The 16,678-nt window shown below is 50.4% G+C and overlaps 5 protein-coding genes across 5 annotated transcripts; 3 read left to right on the top strand and 2 right to left on the bottom strand.

Moving 5' to 3' along the window:
- Nucleotides 1-324: 324 nt before the first annotated feature.
- Nucleotides 325-1,281, top strand: CTRU02_210827 (4-hydroxy-2-oxoglutarate aldolase, mitochondrial 2; the record flags this gene model as incomplete). The annotated part of the gene is made up of 1 exon (XM_036721930.1): nt 325-1,281. One exon carries the CDS (start codon nt 325-327, stop codon nt 1,279-1,281), a length of 957 nt encoding a protein of 318 aa, XP_036586302.1.
- Nucleotides 1,282-3,339: 2,058 nt separating this feature from the next.
- Nucleotides 3,340-4,781, top strand: CTRU02_210826 (uncharacterized protein; the record flags this gene model as incomplete). Its single annotated transcript, XM_036721931.1, has 6 exons — nt 3,340-3,444; nt 3,511-3,606; nt 3,678-3,714; nt 3,769-3,842; nt 3,897-4,300; nt 4,361-4,781. The coding sequence occupies 6 exons, from the start codon at nt 3,340-3,342 to the stop codon at nt 4,779-4,781; spliced, it is 1,137 nt and encodes a 378-aa protein (XP_036586303.1).
- Nucleotides 4,782-5,606: 825 nt separating this feature from the next.
- On the bottom strand, nt 5,607-9,461 carry CTRU02_210825 (hydantoinase b oxoprolinase; the record flags this gene model as incomplete). The annotated part of the gene is made up of 1 exon (XM_036721932.1): nt 5,607-9,461. The coding sequence occupies one exon, from the start codon at nt 9,459-9,461 to the stop codon at nt 5,607-5,609; it is 3,855 nt and encodes a 1,284-aa protein (XP_036586304.1).
- A 2,627-nt stretch (nt 9,462-12,088) lies between these two features.
- On the bottom strand, nt 12,089-13,043 carry CTRU02_210824 (uncharacterized protein; the record flags this gene model as incomplete). The annotated part of the gene is made up of 7 exons (XM_070205518.1): nt 12,089-12,165; nt 12,220-12,301; nt 12,365-12,504; nt 12,567-12,696; nt 12,749-12,826; nt 12,884-12,970; nt 13,023-13,043. 7 exons carry the CDS (start codon nt 13,041-13,043, stop codon nt 12,089-12,091), a joined length of 615 nt encoding a protein of 204 aa, XP_070060761.1.
- A 734-nt stretch (nt 13,044-13,777) lies between these two features.
- CTRU02_210823 (C6 transcription factor (fungal specific transcription factor)) lies at nt 13,778-15,737 on the top strand (the record flags this gene model as incomplete). The annotated part of the gene is made up of 5 exons (XM_036721935.1): nt 13,778-13,839; nt 13,906-14,028; nt 14,079-14,119; nt 14,181-14,321; nt 14,374-15,737. The coding sequence occupies 5 exons, from the start codon at nt 13,778-13,780 to the stop codon at nt 15,735-15,737; spliced, it is 1,731 nt and encodes a 576-aa protein (XP_036586307.1).
- Nucleotides 15,738-16,678: the final 941 nt, after the last annotated feature.

Genomic DNA, 16,678 nt, shown 5'->3' with positions numbered 1-16,678 from the left:
CGCGGCCGAGACCGGCCTCAAACGTGGGGAGTCGGATCAAGATCCGGTACGGATATCTGAAGTCACCTCAGCTATCCGATACTTACCCTCTAACGGATACAGACCCGGTTGTTAAAGCAGCAACCTCGGCCACCCCCCCGACCACGTTGTTCATAAAGCCTCATCATCACCTCAACTAATTGCAGAATCTCATCACAATATACAAACATACATACAACTCAGAACGTTTATCAGTCATACTTCGTTTTGCCATACAAGTTTTGACTTGAACCAGTTGAGAAACCCCTCTTCAGTACACACACAAAGCTACACTTTACTGCAAAAATGTCCCGCACCAAGGTTCCCCCTCAGGGCGTTTGGGCCCCCGCAGTAACGCTCTTCAACCCCGAGACTGATGAACTGGACCTCGAGGCGCAAGCAAAGTACTACTCTTACCTGTCCAAGACGGGCCTCGCAGGCCTCGTTATCCTGGGAACCAACGCCGAGGCCTTCCTCCTCACCCGTGAGGAGCGCAAGGCTCTCATTGCCACCGCCCGCAAGGCCACCGGCCCCGATTTCCCCATCATGGCCGGCTGCGGAGCTCACTCCACCAAGCAGGTTCTGGAGCTTCTCTCCGACGCCGCCGAAGCCGGCGCCAACTCCGCACTCGTCCTGCCTCCGGCATATTTCGGCAAGCAGACCACACCCGCTGTTATTGACCGTTTCTTTGACGACGTCGCTACCGCTTCGCCCTTGCCTATTGTTATTTACAACTTCCCCATCGTTTGCAACGGCATTGACCTGGACAGTGCTACCATTGCAAAGTACGCCAAGAAGTATGACAACATCGTGGGTGTCAAGCTTACCTGCGGAGCCGTCGCCAAGATTGTGCGTCTCTCGGCCGAGCTGTCCCCCGAGAAGTTTGCCACCTACGGAGGCCAGTCCGACTTCTTGCTTGGCGGTCTCACCGTTGGCAGCGCAGGCTGCATCGCTGCCTTTGCCAACGTGTTCCCCCGTGTGACGACCAAGATCTACAAGCTGCACGCCGAGGGCAAGTCCACCGAGGCGCTGGCGCTGCACCAGAAGGCCGCACTGGCGGAGCAGGCGACGAAGGCCGGCATCGCAACCATCAAGTATGCTGCTTCGGTATTCACCGCGCCGCGTGCTGGTCTCGCCGGTCAGGAGAAGCTTTTCGACCCCCGCAGGCCGTACCTCCCTGCCAGTGAGGACCAGAAGAAGGCCGTGCACAGCTTGATGAGCGAGCTGAACAAGCTCGAGGAAGAGCTTGCAGGATCCAGCTAAATGGTTTGCTGTCATGTGATGTGATGTAACGGGCCAAACATGAGTCTGCCTCGTGAGCGGAGTAGAACCCCGCGATGGTCGCGAGTTGCCTGATTTGGGAATTCGAATGTATTAGATTCGGGAGGCGATTATGAGAAATGATGCATGTCAAGACTTTGGCAGGCGCACAGTCCATTGGCTGTTGACCTGCTGAGGGTACGGAGGAATTAGACCATGAGTCAGCTCTTGATCACATTTGAAATAAAACCACGTTAAAGTCAATTGCAAGTTTGCTTCATAAGCCCAGTCTGATTGGATATTCATTTTTACCGACGAGAAAAGTGTTAAACAAGGCCATAGTACTCTTTCTTTGAATGCGATGAAATATTACTAACTCATGTAGACGGTGTGGGCAATGAGACAAACATTCCTAGTGGAATAGCGAGACGTTGAAATTGTTCGTCATCCTCCTCCCATCAGCTAATAGGGGCTTGGCTCAATCCTGTCATGTCAGGCACAACATACATGCGTTGCCATCTGCAAGGAACAAAGCTCAAACAAACTTGGACATAATCACAAGCAAGCAATCAGGCACTTTCAACGCCGCCAAGTCGCAAACAAATACCGAACAATCAAACGAATAGCCAAGGGTCCTCTAGAGAGTCTCGGACCCCTGGCAACGTCTAGGTGTTTGCGCCCGAGCTTAAGCCAATAATTGACGGGTAGCCTCAAAGGATGCGATGGTCCTTATGCAGCGGTCCGTAATGGACCACATGAAGGAGAGGTATTGGCGAGACAGTCAGGAAGCTCAGGAAGCCGGAACAGTTCAAATCAACCACAACGGCTGGCAACGCAAAGATGGCGGAAGGCCAAGTTTGAAGTTTGTCTAAAAGCGACGTGGGGACAATGACGTTTAGGTTCTTCGAGTAAAGAGAAAAGAACATCGCTTGCATTCGATGCCGTCTGGACCTTTTTCGCCGTAGCCACAGTTTGTAGACCAAAGATCTGTCCGAAAACGTCCAGATCAGCGATAGACGGCATCTCTAACCATTAGCTTCCAGAATTTGGGAATATCGCCTCGCCTGTCGAAGAACAAGAGAACATGTCTCGCTTGTTATGTGGGGAGCTATCCCTTGCTTTGATCGAATAGATATGGGCCCCTTGAAGTATTGGGCAGGCAAGACACGTTCTTATCCCAAACCGGCGGTCCCAAAGACCTATCCGCCACATCAACTCCCGGATGCGTCCAGAATATCCTCCAGCTCCCCACAACGGACCAAGTATTGGGGCAAGCCACATCCAAACCACAACCCAAACCAATCAAGCGCTGGAGATTTCTGTGTCCCAGCTCGAGGCGCAGTGGAAGAACCAGTTCTTCGGGTTCTACACGGACATTATATTCGGCGCGAGTATTCTCGCGAGCAAGTGGAGGAGTCTGAAAGTCCGATAGACTCGTAGTTAGTCGGAGCGTCAGTTGACGAGAGTGTTTTGATGTTCTTGATTCCTACAGACAGCGGAAAATGAACATTGTCAGGGCGGGATGAGATTATTGTGAACGCTCTAGGAAAGAGATGATTGTTTAGATCAAACAACGGTTTTTGTTTTGTTCGTTGGCATATCAGTTTCTTCAAACGCCGCAGTTTGCATAATTTGCGCCACGGAACTAAGATACGGCCCAGGCAGAATAACGAGCGGGGTACAAACGCCCGCAAAAGCCATTGTCATAGTCTCGTAATTCGCGAACCCGAGAAACGTTCGACGCTTGTGTGACACAAGCACGCCCCCGGCGGCCGCGCTTCTTTGGCGAAAGCACCATGCTAGTCCCGGGTCATTGATCTACACAGCCCTGTCCGGATCTTACCACAGCCTTGATCGCATAAGGTCCAGGACCCTCGCACATTCAGATTCGTCATTCTCCTGATGACATTCCACTCTCTCTGCATGTCTTGACTTGGCAAAACCTGTCTCTCTGCTTACTACAACCCGGTTCTTCATATCAAAAACAGACAGAACTGATGTGTCACAAGTGGTGTTAGCCATATCCGTCCCGTATCTTCCCCCGGGTGGGCCTCCAACGACATGGCCAACTTTCTCGACCTCTTGGGGAAAGCTGACAACTCCCAAGAGGAAAGGCCTTTGATGAATAACAAGAGTGCGATGCTTGGCATTGTGATATCTTTTCTAGTAAGCCATCCGAGCGCAAAGTTGTATCTAGCATATGCCAATTTGAATCCTGACAAATAATCCAAGGTCTTCACCTGGCTTTGCGCGATATTGAGGTTGTGGTGTCGGTTCTTCATCGTGAAGGCCGCGGGTTGGGATGATTTCTTCGTTGTGATACTTATGGTAAGTCTTGATTGAATCACTTGGGAAAAGTTCCAATGGGGAAAACCAAACACTAACATGACCTCTCCAAGATATCTCTCTCAATCGGTAGCATTGGCACATGCGTTTGTACGTTACATCATCATTTACCTTTCGTCCAGAGAAACTAACATTCGACACTAGTAACTGACTACGGGCTCGGAGAGCATCTTTTGCAATTCCCCGAGTTACATTTTGATTTGCCAAAGTATTTCCAGGTATACTTCTGATTTGTTTCAATCAACGTGGTACCAAATCTCATCAGCCCACAGATATTCTACCTTTGCAACGGAACACTACCGATGTCAACCTGCTTTATCAAAATTGCTATTCTTCTTCAGTATCTGCGAGCTTTCGAAAAGGGGTCCAAATCTCGAACCCTTACTATCATCGTTCTCGTACTTACCTCACTGTGGGGGGTTGCGTACATTTTCCTGGGCTGGGTTCCTTGCCTACCCGTCCGCGCATACTGGGATTGGACTCTGCCAGTTGTAGGCCGATGGGGGTTTGGTGCACAAGTAGCAGAAGAGCTGATCCGGACCTATGAGAGCCACGCCATGAGCAACATGATCCTCGACTGCGTCATCTTTGCCCTTCCACTGCCATTGTACTTCAACGGCGAAACTCACAAGAACTCCCGCAAAAGCGTGCTGGGCCTTTTCTTGTTGGGAAGCGTGTAAGTGAACCCCGGGCCCACCGTACTTCCATGATCATGTCTCCTGACCGTCAACTATAGCGTACTGATGCTCTCTGCCTGGCGCCTTGCATCTCTCATCCACTCTCGCGCCGGAACGTATCCAACCCTCGACCCGACATGGTACGGCCCAACTCCCATGGTCCTTGCCATCCTCGAGATCGACGTGGCAGCGATATGCGCTTGTCTTCCAGTCTTTTGGCCCATCCTCAAGTTCAGCATGGGCAACATCTTTGTCACGCACGAGGTTAAAGTAGAAGTAACCACGGAATCAGCCGGGTTCGGCCGCGACTCTGAGGACCTCGAACTCGGGCGGGGCGGAGGTACTGCATGCTCATACTATCGACAACAGTCCTACTCGATGCCATCGCCAACAAAGGACACGGATGCTTTAGTTCAACCAGAGATCTTTGGCGCATATATGCACGGGAAGACAACGTGTTCGGTTGCAAAACACGGCTGAGATCTATGCGTTGAGGGTTGGGCGCTGGAGGGCTATCATGACTTGATGAAGCGATCATTTGGTATTCTTTACTGCTACGGGGGGACTCAGTTTTGTGCATACAATTAATTCTGTGTATAAGTACGGCACATCTGGGTATGAGTTTGGGTATAATTCAGAGATGCAGATTATAGTCTGCACACATTACGATCTCACAAATGATCCTTGTTATCGGTGATTTTTGCCTCGCGCTGCAACAGGTGGCAAGCTAAATCGCCACTAAGAAGATGCAATACCGGGGCTTACAATTTTCACAAACCTAGAAGCCAATCAAAGACTCTGGCTACATGTGAAATCTATCCGCACTTGTACTACTGCCATCGACTAACTTCCGCCCCATTACACCAGTGCGCTCTTGTCGCCGGATGCGGAAATTCAAGCTGACGACAGAACGATCAGCCTTTCAAAGCGAAGTTGAAACGCAGTGAATAAGGTTTTGGGCTTGTCGGGAAGGATTAGCGTTGCTGCTACGAATAAAAGGAAGATCAGTTTATAAACAAGATATCAGCTTGTGATCTATGCAACGGAACGACTAACTTGAAGAAACCCAAGAAGCGGCGGATATAGGCCATACAGTAAAGCTTACAGAGTTCTAAGCTCGCTACGCGGATACTTTGAGTCATGTAAGACCAGAGATGGCTCACGACCTGTTCAAGCAGCTGGAAACTCACCTTGGACCAAAAAAACGCAGATCGACCAATATGTTACGCAGCATCGACTAACAACAAATGTCCAATTGATAAATAACTCCTGTAAATGCGTTTATGGATGTTTCCCTTTGTCCTTTCAGTTCGCCACAACAGGAGCCCCCCAGGCACCTCCGCCAGGCGACTGGATGATCACCCTCTCACCCGCGCGAAGCTTCGTCGTTGCCTTGGCGCCCAAGTTGACAACCCTCTCCTGCCCGTTCTTCATGTCATCCCTGACGACAACCAAGTTCAGGCCAGCCTCTCCGTCGCCTCCGCCCTCCATACCATACGGCCGGCGACTCCTGCGCTCGCTGAGGATAGAGCACTGGACCGGCACGCGGAACTCGATTTCCCTAATGGTGCCGTCGCCACCCCTGTTGCGGCCCTTGCCACCCGAGTTCTCGCGCAGCTGGAACCGTCTCAGGATGCACGGGTACCGCTTTTCAAAGACCTCGGGGTCCGTGATGCGGGTGTTGGTCATGTGGGTGTGCACGCCGCTCTGGCCGACCCATGTAGGACCCGCTCCGGCGCCGCCGGCGATGGTCTCGTAGTATCCGAAGCCGTCCTTGTGCTCGCCCGTCACGGGGTCCTTGCCGCCTGTGCCGAAGGTCAGGTTGTTACAGCAGCCCTGACTGGCTGCGGAGGCGCGGAACGCCTTGAGGACGACGTCTGTAATACGTTGCGAGGTCAGGACGTTGCCGCCGACGACAGCGAGGCCGGCGCCCGGGTTGAGAATGCTGTCCTCGGGGATGATGATGTTGATGGGTGCCAGACATCCTTGGTTCAGAGGGATTTGAGAAGAGATAAGACCGCGTAAGCAGTAAATAATGGCGGAATGGGTAATGGCGATAGGAGCATTGGTGTTGCCAAGGACGTGAGGACCGGTGCCGGTGAAATCGAAGGTTGCGGAACCATCGTTGGAGATTGTGATTTTGAGGGAGATGGGTGTTCCGTCGTCCATGTAGTCGACAGCGACGAGAGGCTCCGTGCCAAACTTGGTGAGGGTGGATTGCATCAAGTCACGCACGGCGTGTTCGGCAGTGTGCTGGATCGCGTACATGTAACGGTGGACGGTGGCAAGGCCGTTCTCCGCGATGAGAGCCTTGATTAGCGCGATACCCTTGGCGTTCGCAGCAATTTGGGCCTTGAGATCCGAAAGGTTATCCTGCAGTCTTCGGGTGCCGGAGCAGCCCTCATATTGGGCGGGCTCCTCAAGCAGTAGACGACGGACTTCATCCTCGTCAAAGCGGCCCTCGCTAACCAGCTTCGTTGACTCAATTGCCGCGCCCTCCTGCCAGAGAGCGGAAGACGTCGGCGGCATAGAGCCGGGGAGGATGCCGCCAATATCCGCGTGATGTCCTCTGGATGCGACGTAGAATGCAATTTCTGAGCCATCAAACACAGGGGTGATGACAGTAATGTCGGGAAGATGGGTGCCTCCGCAGGAAGGGTGGTTTGAGACGAGAACGTCGCCATCCTTAAGCTTGCCATTCCAAAGGTTGTGTTGGTAGCGCACGGCAAACTGCATAGAGCCGAGATGCACGGGAACGTGAGGGGCGTTTGCAACAAGTCCGCCATCCGGGCTGAAGATGGCACAAGAGAAGTCAAGACGTTCCTTGATGTTGGTGGATACGGCTGTCTTTTGCAGGGTGCGACCCATCTGCTCGGCAATTGACATGAAGCGGTGACCGAAAACAGTGAGTTGAACAGGGCTAAACTCCTCTTGCTCGCCGTTCGTCTTGGCGACCACCTCCTCGAGCGCCCTGTCGATGACGACGTAGCTGTCGAGGACAGTCGCCGTTGACGATGGCGTGACCAGGATCGTCTGGGTGTTGTCGATGATCAATGCAGGACCAGTGATGCGGGCGCCAATGGGGATGGATTGAAGCTCGTAGATGGCAGTGTCGACATGGCCGTGTCCATCAAAGTAGACACGGTTGGTGCCGTTAGGACTGGGAGTGGCGGATGTTGAACCCTCGACAGCCTTCATTTGGGCAAAGGGGCTCTTCTCAACCTTTGCGTGTGCTGCACCGGTTGCTCGAATACGGATGTCGTCGACAATAATGTCCTTTTCAGGGAAATGGAAGCCGAAGCCACGTCGGTGAGCCTCCTCGAACTCCGTCTTGAAGTTCCAGTCAGCACCCTTTAGAATCATGAGGGAGCTGCTCGATCCAGCATATCTCATGTTCAGGTAGGCATCATGTGTAATGCGGTCTTCAGCGAAGCCCTGTTTCACCAACTCAAGCGTAGCCTGGGATGATAGCTCTTCGAGCTGCTGCTGAATGTTGCCAGCGGTCTCGTCAGAGTATACAATGGCGGAAGGTCGCTGAATCTCGTGAACAACGTCTGCCAGTGACATGCCATAGGCTGACAGAATCGAAGAGTACTTGTGAATGATGATACGAGAAATTCCAAGAACAGTGGCAACGGAGCAGGCGTGCTGGCCACCAGCACCACCGAAACAGGCGAGATGATGCACGCCAGCCTCATATCCGCGGGCCTCAGTGAGGGCACGGATGGGGCTAGCCATGCCTTCATCAGCAACCTTCAGAAAACCCAGAGCAACTTCCTCGGGCGACAGCAGGGACAGACCAGAAGCTTCGCGGTCCTTGTTGATTTCATTCGTCAGTTCCAAGAACTTTGCAGCAGTGACTTCTCGGTTCAAGGGCTCGTTCTCCTTGGGACCGAAGACCTTGGGGAAGTACTCCGGGAGAAGTCGGCCAAGGAATAGGTTGGCATCCGTCACGGTAAGTGGGCCGCCCTTGCGGTAGCATGCCGGGCCGGGGTGAGCAGAAGCAGACTCAGGACCAACGTTGAACAAGCCGTTCCTCCATGTCAAGATGGATCCGCCACCAGCAGCAACGGTGTGGATGTCGAGCTGCGGTGACTGAATGGCAATACCAGCAGTCGTCGTTTCAAACACGTGGTCGTAGACACCAGCGTAGCGAGAGACATCGGTAGACGTGCCGCCCATGTCGAAGCCGATAACAGGCCGACGCTCCTCGTTGTCCCATGACGTTTGCGCATAACCAACAACACCTCCAGCAGGACCGGACAGAATAGCCTTGAGGCCGCTAAACTTCCGGTAGTCTACGAGGCCGCCGTCCGATTGCATGAACTCGATCCTGGTAGCAGCAGAGGCGAAGCCGCCCCTGAAGTTAGCAGAGATTGAGTCGATGTACTGTCGGATGACGGGTGTAAGGTATGCATCGGCAACAGCCGACATGCCACGAGGCACCATGTTGATCATGGGCTGGACTTCCGATGACAACGTCACAGAAAATCCCATTTCTGATGCTAACCTTCCGACCAGGAGCTCGTGATCTGGGTAGGCGTAGGAGTGAACAAAAACAATGGCGATGGAGCGGAATCCTTGATCCCGGACCTTTTCCAACTGTGTCTTGATTTCTGCCAGGTCTGGCCTCTTCAGGACTCTGATGGTCTCACCAGTGATGGCGGCGACCAGCTCGCTGCTACCAGATTCGACAGCAGTCTTGACAGATGCCGGATCTTCGGTATAGTCCTCCATGGTGATTCTCTCATCGACTTCAACAACCTCGTCGAAGAGAACCTCTGGCCGGGATACTGAGAGGTCAAAAATGTTCGGCCTTGACTGATTGCCAATTGCCAGCAAATCACGGAACCCCTTGGTCGTGATAAGGGCAACGCGCTCGCCTTTCCTCTCCAACAAAGCATTCGTAGCTACTGTCGTGCCCATTCTAATCGACTCTACATGGAAGAGGTCCAGGAGCTGGCCTCTTGGCAATGTCTCCCCCGTGACCAGCTCAAGGATCCTTCGGATACCCTCTGTCGGGGCATCTTGGTAGTTGGCTGGGTCGACAGAGAGAAGCTTGAGAATAATATCCTCCCTACCAGGAATGGCGGCATGGACATCGGTGAAAGTGCCGCCTCTGTCGATTGAGATGCGAATGCGATGTGATTTGACAGTCATGGTTGTATGTGATGGCGGGCGGCTCTTCGGCAGCCGCACACAAGTAATGTTAAGGGAAAGAGACAGGGGTATCAGAAAGATTCAAGACAATGGCAAGACAAATGTTTAAGGCAAGCTGACCATTCGGAGATGCTTAAGACTAAATGTTTATACGTTGAATGCTTCTTAAGACAAGCTTGTCGTGATAGCGTAACAATTTGCCGTTTACATCGGTAAAATGGCGTTTCGGAAGGAGACTGCGATGAAGAGACGGGCGGTCCCTGCAGCTAGCTCTTCTCGTTCTACCATTGGCTCCCTTTGGAACCTGTGGGCGGGAATTTCACGCATAATGGCGATGCGCAAAGGTATTGAGGCGTCTCACTCCGCCGCACCAGAATCGCGACTCCGTATCGGCCTTTGAATCGGACATCATTTGCGTGGAGAAGATTGCCAAGCTGGGCATTTGGCTTTGGAGGTCCTCGGAGTGGGTCCCCGATCAGCAGTCCTACCAATGAAATACAAGACATTGTCCGATACTTGATAAGGTATGATGGCGAATGCAGGAGTGGAATTGCGAGATATGAGAAAGGTTGCGGGATTGAGTCGCGGGGTGCTAAACGGGCAACCGCCCGACTGTAGCCGTCGGAGTGGGTCCCCGACCGGGTCAGCGTATCGACATGCTACGATTGGTCACGGCTATCTTGCGGATCATCTCCGGGCCGGGTGATAAGCCCTGTGGCTTATCCTCGGACTTTTCTGGTCCGTGCATCGGCAAAAGCAACATCACGGGGAGGGTGTGGTCAAGGCGACCATTGGGGGGGGGGGATAACCTGACCAATTACCCACTTATTTTGTGATTTGTGGGGCTACCCTGAGATCAGCTGACCATGGTCAGCTAGTTAGCTATGGTCAGGTTGAAATTCCTTAGCGCGGTTTGAAACCTCACCCTTGACATACTTTTTGTAAGAACATACGACATTTAAACGCTTCCAAATCCGTTCCGAATCGATTTACAATGGCTCTTCAATCGATTGAAAATCTCTTCCCTCGCCTAGAGGGAATAAGTCCTCTATTAGAACCTACTAGTCTTGATGCAGAAGCTGAAGAAGACTTAAATCTTTACTATCAACTACCAGCCCAGGCCCAGTCTGGCTTACCAGTAAATGAGGAGGTAGGGATATATGAGAACGACTTTGGAATTAGTTCTAAATCGATTCAGGATCAACTCGAAACCGATTCAGAAATACCTCCAACACTTGTTTCATCAGAGGCAACCCGTTCTGGGCATAATAGCCTCAGGGATGTTCATGTACTTGCTCAAAAAGTAATCTTTCTACCTACATTTATAGAATATCCAGAAACAAGTGAGAATGGAGTCCTTTATGTTATTGATATAAGGACTTTAAATGAGGAGGATATTAAATCGCCTTGGAGAATGGTAAACGAACTACTTTTGAATCGATCCGGGATCGATCCCGAACTACTTCAGAACTAATTACATCACAGATTCAGTACAACCATGCCCGGCAATTCCCACAATTCTATATCGCTTCCGAATCGCTTCAGAATCACTTGGGAACTAATTTACTTAGCTGAACCTCAAATAAAAGCATGGGCTCAACATAAAGCCCGAAAAACAATTGCAGCTGGACTTAATCAGAACTGCTCTAAAATCCCCTTATCAGATTGGAGTCAATTCATACCTAATACAAATACTGTTGAGGTTTTACATGAAGCCTCATATACTTGGAGTAATCGGTATTTACCATTACTTACATGTATCCAGAAGTAAGTTTGGAATCCCTTCTGAATTGATTCGGAATTGGTTTGGAATGCGTTGAGAACTAATTCAAAAGTACTTAGATGTGCAGAATACGATCGCCATCTTTTAGAGCAGGATACAGTGTTTACAACACTAGGAATCCGGCTTTCCTGGAAAGATGTTTCTATTATTAGCCGTTATAATACAGCTGCAAGCCGTTTACGTAAGTTAAAAATACTTTAATATTTATTAATAATTATTTCTAAATTATTTTAGAACTTAAACGCCAACGCCAGAGGGAATCCCGTGAGCAACTAGATAATGAACGTGTTGAAAGGCTTTTATCAACCCGACTCTTTACGTCTAGTCCCTCAAGGGGTACTAATTCAAGAAGTCCATCCTCAATTCCGAATCGATCCCGAAGTCTTTCAGAAGCGATTCGGAATCGATCCCCTCGTCTTTCCCATGCTTCATCTTCTGGGTTATTAGGTCAAATACTCTCCAAAGAACATCTATTTCTAACTTAAGAAACGAAATCAGACAGGGACAACAAGATGACTTTGACTTACAGAAGCAAAGTCTAGAATTAGAAGAAAAGCGATTAGAATTAGAAGCAAGAAAACTTCTAGTTGAAAAACAGAAGCTTGAACTACAAGAAAAGGAACTAGAGTTAGCAGAGCGGCGGAGAAGGTTAGGACTTTGATAGCATATAGGATAGGTAGAGAATCGATTCTAAATCATTTCTGTATTGATTTAGAAATGCTTTTTTTAAAAAAAAGCTTAAAAACCGAACGCCCCGGGTATCTATAAAGAATTGATTCTAAAGCGGTTCCAAATCGGTCCCGAAAGAAGTCCCAAACTGGTTCCAAACCGATCCTGAATTGATTCAGGCCTCATCTTCTTCATCATCCTCAAAGCGGGCCCAGACCTCACATTCCTGATCGCGAAGGGCGGGAGGACATTCTGAATCGATTCGTAATTAGTTCTGAACTGCTTCAAGACTGATTCTAAACTTACTGGCATTGCGGGCAGTGGTGCAGTGGGTGCACTTGCCCTTGGCAGGGAAGCCGGCGGCGCGACGCATTTCGGCGAAGTTGATCTGTTGCAGAATCGATGCAGAATGGGTTCCAAAAGGATTCCGGATCGATTGAGAATCACTTACCACAGTTTGGTTGCCCCGCTTGCGCGTGGGCACGGCAAGAAGGGGGGGAGGGGTCTGCGCCTTCCGTTTCTTGGAAGGAGTCTGCAGCTCGCTGTCATCGCGAGCGCCGATGGCGATGCCGTGGATGCGGTCGTAGAATTCTATTCATAATCAGTTTAGAACTAGTTCAGAATCGGTACAGAATCAGTTCAGAATCACTTACCAGCTGCATCATCGTTCTCCTCGACGGAGTTCGCGCCGGACTTGCGGCTCTTAACCTTGGCCGGGACCCCGTCGAGCTTGTGCTTCTTGATGTGGTTCTTGAGGTTCGACTCGCTCGAGAACCGCTCCGTCTAATCGATTCGAAATTAGTTCTGAACTGATCCGGAACTGATTCTGAATTACCTTGGTGCACGTGATGCTGCTGGATCTACCACCCCAGCGGCAGTAGAGTTCGCCAGGGGCGAGCTTGACTTCGCCAGCCTGAATCGATTCAGAACTGTTTCTGAATCGTTGTGGAATCGCTTCTGAATCACTTACCTCGTTGAACTCGAAGGGAGGAAGATCCTCCATGCGGTGGTTCTTGCCGCCCTGGAGAAGACCTTCTTTGTAGGTCTTGTAATCGTCCTGATTCTGAATCAGTTCTGAATCGATCCTAAACCGATTCCATTGTACTTACAGAATCCTTGTATGAAGGCATGATGTCGGATTTCTGAACTGATTCGGAAGTAATTAGGAATCGGTGCGCCAGGGGGGGGGGGGGGCGCATACGATTTGAAAGGGTTACGGAGGGAAAAGGAAGCGAATCAGAATAGAATAGGGATTTAAATATTAATATGGGGTATGCACCCTAATCAGTAGTGGGACGCAATCAGTAACTGGTCCGTGCACCTGACCGATTAAAAATTCCATGGTCAGGTGGACCCACTTCACCTCAATACAGCCAATCATAAAATTGGTCAGATAGACCCATAATTCATTTAAATAAGTGGGTAATTGGTCAGGTTATCCCCCCCCCCCAATGGTCGCCTTGACCACACCCTCCATCACGGGTCGTAATATGAACACATTTTAGTCGCCCTTTAGCGTCGTTGATGGAGGCTGGGAGATGTGGAGAAAATCGCCTTAAATCCCGATCTTCCAGTTCGACTAATACGCAATGATGAGTGTTCATCTCGGCGTCTCAGGAGTGTCTACGCTGCAATCTATCTCCAAACGAGGTTCAACGAACCGAAGACCCCAACAGCGTGTTTCCCCCGCGTTAATACCCCAGCTATCAAGGAGTTTCTATTTGTCAACGACTCCATATTCATGAAGAGCACAGACTCGCCCGTCTCCAACGGCCCACTCCACTTACCATACCATGGGAGACTTCATCTCCACTGCTGAAAGAACCAAGTGACAGACCAGACATCATCAAGCTTGAGTGTAGAGATGGCAACTGCCTCAGTGTCTTCCTCTCAAGCGGTCGACAGTGGTAATACGAGACCGGTAGCGTAAGCATTTGCTCTCCTTACTATCAAACATGTGTACATGAATGGCCTCTCAAATTTGTGACTTAGATGCCTCAATTGCCGTCAACGACGGTCATATTGCTCGAAAGAGAAGCCAACTTGTTCAAGATGTCGTGATAGCAACTTGAATTGTACCTATGAAGAGACAAGGAAGATCACAATCACAGAGTCGTGAGTCTCAACAATGTAGCCCCCAAACACAGGCCTAATTCAGCAAATAGGTACTTGAGAGAATTAGAAGCAAAGGCCAAAGCCTATGATGGTAAGTCTTTGCCAGAGTCACTGCGATCCATCATTTTCAGACGACTCACAGCTTATAACAGAATCATTGCTGCTCCAAGCCCAGAGTGCGGTCAATACGAAATCTCAACGAAATCCCGGCGATGAGAATGACGAGGAATTCGAAGACGCGCATCCCTTACTTGAGCCTTTCAACCAACTTAGTGTCCACAAACCTTCAACGAGTAAGCAGAGATACTGAAACGTTTGCTTCACATCATGTTGATTGTTGTACAGGCTTCAAAGGCCCTGGGTCTTCGGACAACTTTTTGCGAAGTGTGAGAAAGCTGTCCGGGTTTTACGGCGACGATGGAAGTTTAGATGCCAACCCAAACTTCTACGAGCCAAGCGCTTTGCCCTCGCGGCGAGAGAAGGCAAGGACGCGTGTACGACTACCGCCGATCGATATAGCGCGAAGATTATTTGCTGCGCAGTATACATACATCGGTACCATATTTTCTTTCACAGATCCGAGGGAGGAATTTGAGCAACTGCTAGTTGAGGCATACCGTGGCCCGCCGGACGCTTCCGACAGAGAAGCATGCCTCTCCTACGCCAAGGTTCTCATCATATTGGCATTTGGTCAACTCTACTCGGTAAATCAATGGGTTGACTTCAGAGGGCCACCGGGCTTCGAGTACTTCTCCCACGCCTTAAACCTTCTTCCCGACAATCACGAAGAAGGGTCAATACTTTGTGTTGAAACCCTAGCGTTGATCGGCTATTTCATGCAGAATATGAACCGTCGCGATGCTGCTTTTCTTTATATCGGTATGGCTCTTCGTATGGCTATATCTCTCGGTTTACACCATGAAGTTGGTTATAGCCCAGCATCAAACTCGTTACAAAGTCAGGATGCGGACCCAGATACAATAGATGGCGATACCCGCGAGCATAGACGTCGAGTGTGGTGGTCAGTCTACAGTCTGGACCGTATCTTGTCGGTGAAATCCGGCAACCCCATTACCATCCAAGATGAAGACATTGGCGTTGATCTACCCTCGAGGCTTTCCAGAGAGGCGGAGTATTGTCCTGCGGTGGTCTTAAGGCACTACACTGAACTCTCTCGAATACTTGGCGTAATTCACAATACTATTTATCGCAAGACGAGCAAGGCAGCTCCAAAGTCGGGACAGCGTTTGATGGAGTCAGTCCAAGGCATTACTCAAAGTCTCTCCAAGTGGAACCGCGATTTGCCAGACGCCTTGCGGTTTGACCCAGCTCGTCTTAGCATCAGCCGGGAGAGCGTGAGCACATTTGCCCATTACTACCAATGCATCAACATGACGGCAAGGCCGTTGCTGTTCCATGTGGTGCAAAAACGCTTGCAGAGAATCCGAAGCAACAACGAGCCTGCAGAAAAGGAGCGAGATTGGAAGGAAGGCTTGTCACAAACCACCGTGAGAGTAATTGACATGTGTATTGGTGCGGCGCAAGATACGATCAACATGATGACGGTGGCAGCGCAAAGGGATCTTGTCGGTAAGTATTTTCTTCTCTGGCTGCTGGGCCTTGTATTGAAGAAAGAAAAAAAAAAAAGCTCACGAACACAGCAACGTATGGATACATGGATGGAGAACACGTCTTCTCCGCGGCTATAGTTCTTGTTATGGTATGCGTAGCGTTTCCAACCAATTCTGCAAACACCTTGGCCATGAACGCCGGTCTCGACCTGCTACGAGGTATGGGCGAACGGGGGAACAGTTATATGGGGGCCCGGTACGAGCTCCTTGCTAACCTGCGCTCTGCCGTTATGCATGGGGTAAACACCCAACTTGAACCCCTGGCTCCGCTCCCAATCAACTTTCCCCCAACTGAATCACTCGTGCCCGCCGGGCTTGTCCCACCGGCGGTGGCCATGTTGCCAGTCAGTATGGAAGATGGCCAAGGAAACCTCTTGGCAATGCGATACCCCTTGAGTCATGGCATGGTTGGAGAGCGTGTCACTTTTCCTGTTGTAGATACCAGCTCTTTAGGCGAGCCTTTCTATGATGAAACCGGGAGCACAGTAATGGATTTCAGTCTTTGGGAGGAAGGCTTCGCTGATCCAGCCATGGATGCAAGTTTTGATTTTTCGCAATGGACTCAGACAGCTGGCATGGCCCAAGCAGATGATAGGATGGATGTATGAAATAAATGTTACCAGGCGATTATGAAAACCTCTGTCGTACCAAAACGTAAATATTGTGAAAAGAAAAACCAAGCCTACGCTACTTGGTGATGATTTTTAGTGATCTACATTTGGTAATTTTCAGGGACCTGCAAGGCCAGGATGTGTTAAGGCGGTAAAAAACGCCCCTTCGATCAGGTAACATGCCGAAGGGTATCATCCTGACATCATACCGGGTGGCTGGGAAGCAACCAGCTGACCGTGCTGGCAGACAAGAGCCGAGACCTCCAATGGCAATCTTTTGCTCTTTCCAGCAGCCTGGCCTCCCTCGTTCACGCCTAAATGGTTCTCAAACCTCCAAGCTCGTGTTCCAACAGAACATGCCACGCGAAGGATGATAGGAGAGCCACTCCGAAGCCGGTCGGTGGGACC

The sequence above is a fragment of the Colletotrichum truncatum genome (genome assembly GCF_014235925.2).
Source record: "Colletotrichum truncatum strain CMES1059 chromosome Unknown Contig_0007, whole genome shotgun sequence".
Classification (NCBI taxonomy): Eukaryota; Fungi; Ascomycota; class Sordariomycetes; order Glomerellales; family Glomerellaceae; genus Colletotrichum; species Colletotrichum truncatum.
The sequence above is the reverse complement of the archived record's forward strand: the minus strand, read 5'-3'. Positions and strand labels throughout refer to the sequence as shown.